Genomic DNA, 2873 nt, shown 5'->3' on the forward strand with positions numbered 1-2873 from the left:
ACATATCAAGTATAAGTTTTTTTTAAAAATATTTATTTATTATGTATTCAGTATACAATATTCTGTCTCTGTGTGTCTGTCTGCAGACCAGAAGAGGGCAGCAGACCTCATTACAGATGGTTGTGAGCCACCATGCAGTTGCTGGGAATTGAACTCATGACCTTTGGAAGAGCAGGCAATGCTCTTAACCACTGAGCCATCTCTCCAGCCCCAAGGATAAGTTGCTATGCTGAACTTCACCTACATCTTGAAATTTGAAGTTTGGTGGAGGGTATCATTCTCTTTCCCAGAAGAGTAGTATCCATGACATCAATACCTCTGCCTTCTGAATCATTGCACTGCAGGAGTGTGACTTTCTACCTGCCTCTAATTTGTTAGTTTTGAATGCTTTCAATGAATATGAGGTTGTATCTATATTCAAGGGTATGTACCACAGGCGTGCCTGTTTCTCGTGGTTGTCACAAGAGGCATCAGAACCTATGAAGTTGAAATAATGGATAATTACAAGCCCCCTTTAGTATTGGCAATAGTGCCCACTTATCTGCAAGGACAGCAAGACCACTTAATTGCTGAGCCATCTCCCTTACTCTATGTTGTTTATGATCATCATTTGCGGGGCTGATGTTTTCTTTAGTCCATTTGTAAGTGTTAAACATGCACTCCCTGTTATTAAGATCTTATTATGGAACAGTTTAACCTGGGCCACTGTAGGTTCTGGAAGATGAATGTAGAACTAAAGTGAATACAAAACTTTGTGTAAGAACTTCAGTAAAACCTCTGATTTCTTTTTACACTTTTTATTTGAATGCTTTTTGGATGGATACTGGGTTTTATTAATTTGTAACTCTGGTTTACCTGTAACTCATTGCATAGGCTTTGACTGACATCCACCTCAATTTAATTCTTCTGCTTTTTCATTGATTGCTGGGATTAAAGGCAAGAGTCAATATATCAAAATTTCCCCATCACTTTTCTAGATAATCATTGTTCTTCCTGTTTCTCTAATGTTTTCTCAGTAGTGTTGATCTGCTTGCTTGTCTGTCTCTGTATGTCTGTTTATTGGCATTTCTTTCTCAAGGCTGTATCCTATTTAAAGGGCCAAGGGATGGCACATATGAACCTCTTCTTCAGTTTCCTTCTAAAGTGACTGGTGATTACATTAATTGTAATGTCATGGTAGAAGTGTGAGAAGCAGCAGCATTATAAAAAGATATCATTTTAAAAGAAGAATCCAATGTCAGGATCACACTTTGGTTTACTGTTGGTTGTATTATTCTAGAATTCAGTGACCTATGAAGATGTGCGCATTAATTTCACTCAGGATGAGTGGATTTTGCTGAATCCTTCCCAAAAGAGTCTCTACAAAGATGTGATGCTGGAAACATACAGGAACCTCACAGCTATTGGTAAGATTGTGAACTTTCCTTCAGGTTTTAAAATAAGGGGACAACTCTGTATTATTTATTGATACTTTTCTATATTTTTGTTGAAGAAAGTAAGAATGAGCAAAATAACTAAGGCATAGTTCACTTAAGATATTCAGTTTTGCACAATATTCATTAATATATTATCTACTTTCTGTTACTATATATTAGGTTACAGTTGGGAAGACCATAATTTTGAAGATCATTGTCAAAGTGCTAAAAAACATGGAAGGTAATTTTTATTTGCAACTTGGTGTATATTTGTCTCTGAAGAAATTTTAATTTGTCGTGGATGATTTAAGGAAAAACAATAGTATAAATAAACACAGCTTAAAGTATATTGATGATTATTGATTTCTCATAAAATCACATGCCTCAATATGAGGTAACTGGTATATGTTTCCAAGGCATTCCTCTAAAGTCAGAAGAGAAGGAAATGATTTCTTACCTGATACCACCATTTGAATCATAGCCCCATGAGAACAATGCTGTAGAAATGCCAATCCATTTATTTTCATAACACTCAGATATTGCACAAGGAACACACATGTACACATTGAATAGATAATAAGTGTGTGTTTAAAACTGTCCAAAAAATACATAGACTGTAGTAAAGCCAGTGTTACTCATGTACTTGTGACTTTGCCAAACTTATTTATAGACTTACTTTATGTGAGTCAAAAGGGCTCTTTTGGAGAAACATTAATTTCTACACCACATGTCTGTGAGGAACAGAAAGTCAGACTGTGAATTCAGTGGACAACCATTTATTTCTTATTCCTTTAATAAGAATGTTTTATGTCACAAGTAAGCTTCCCAAAATGGAAAGAGGGACTGTATCTCTTTCAGAATAATGAGAAGATAGGAAAGATATTTATTATTTCAACACTGGGTAGATTTGTTGAATGTGCTATAAGATTATATTTAATTGGTTTTCAAACTTCCTTGGGAAGATGTCAGCAAACTCACACTGAAGATAAGCCCTATGAGTGTTGGACTGTGTACTTCCTTTTGTTTGTCCTAGTACAATTTATTGTGGTAGGTATTGTACTACAGGAAAACATAAGAATGCAAAAGGAATGTAAGGTTATTTAAAACTGAGTTCGTCTAGTTCCTTTCAAATATGTAAAAAAAAAAAATCTCGTAGAAAACGATGCTATAAATGTGGGTCACTTAAAAAAAAGACCCTTTACATCAAAAGATCTTCAAAGATACAAAACATCCCTTACTGAAGGAGAGCACATGAATGTAAACTTAAAATCTGATTCCTCTTTACAATTAAACAAAATCATAAAATTAATTCCTACAGATATTAAGATTCATCAGTGTAATGTACATGGTAAAACTTTTACATGTGTCAATTATCTTTGCAGGTATGAAAGAAACCATAATGGAGAGAAAGCCTCTGAATATACTCAGTGTGATAAAGCCTTTGCATGTTATAGTCAT

At 34.6% G+C, this 2873-nt stretch overlaps 1 protein-coding gene across 1 annotated transcript in view; it reads left to right on the top strand.

The window, feature by feature from the left end:
• The window catches only part of LOC126495468 (zinc finger protein 431-like), a 14771-nt gene extending 13111 nt beyond the window's left edge, over window positions 1–1660 (top strand). Inside the window, exons 2-3 of the mRNA XM_050133048.1 lie at window positions 1280–1406; window positions 1596–1660. Of these exons, the coding sequence (XP_049989005.1) occupies window positions 1280–1406; window positions 1596–1660 (192 nt within the window). The remainder of the gene's footprint in view (window positions 1–1279; window positions 1407–1595) is intronic.
• Window positions 1661–2873: the final 1213 nt, after the last annotated feature.

This window comes from Alexandromys fortis, unplaced genomic scaffold, assembly GCF_014885135.2.
Source record: "Alexandromys fortis isolate MF-2015 unplaced genomic scaffold, M_Fortis_MF-2015_v1.1 scaffold_501, whole genome shotgun sequence".
Lineage (NCBI taxonomy): Eukaryota > Metazoa > Chordata > Mammalia > Rodentia > Cricetidae > Alexandromys > Alexandromys fortis.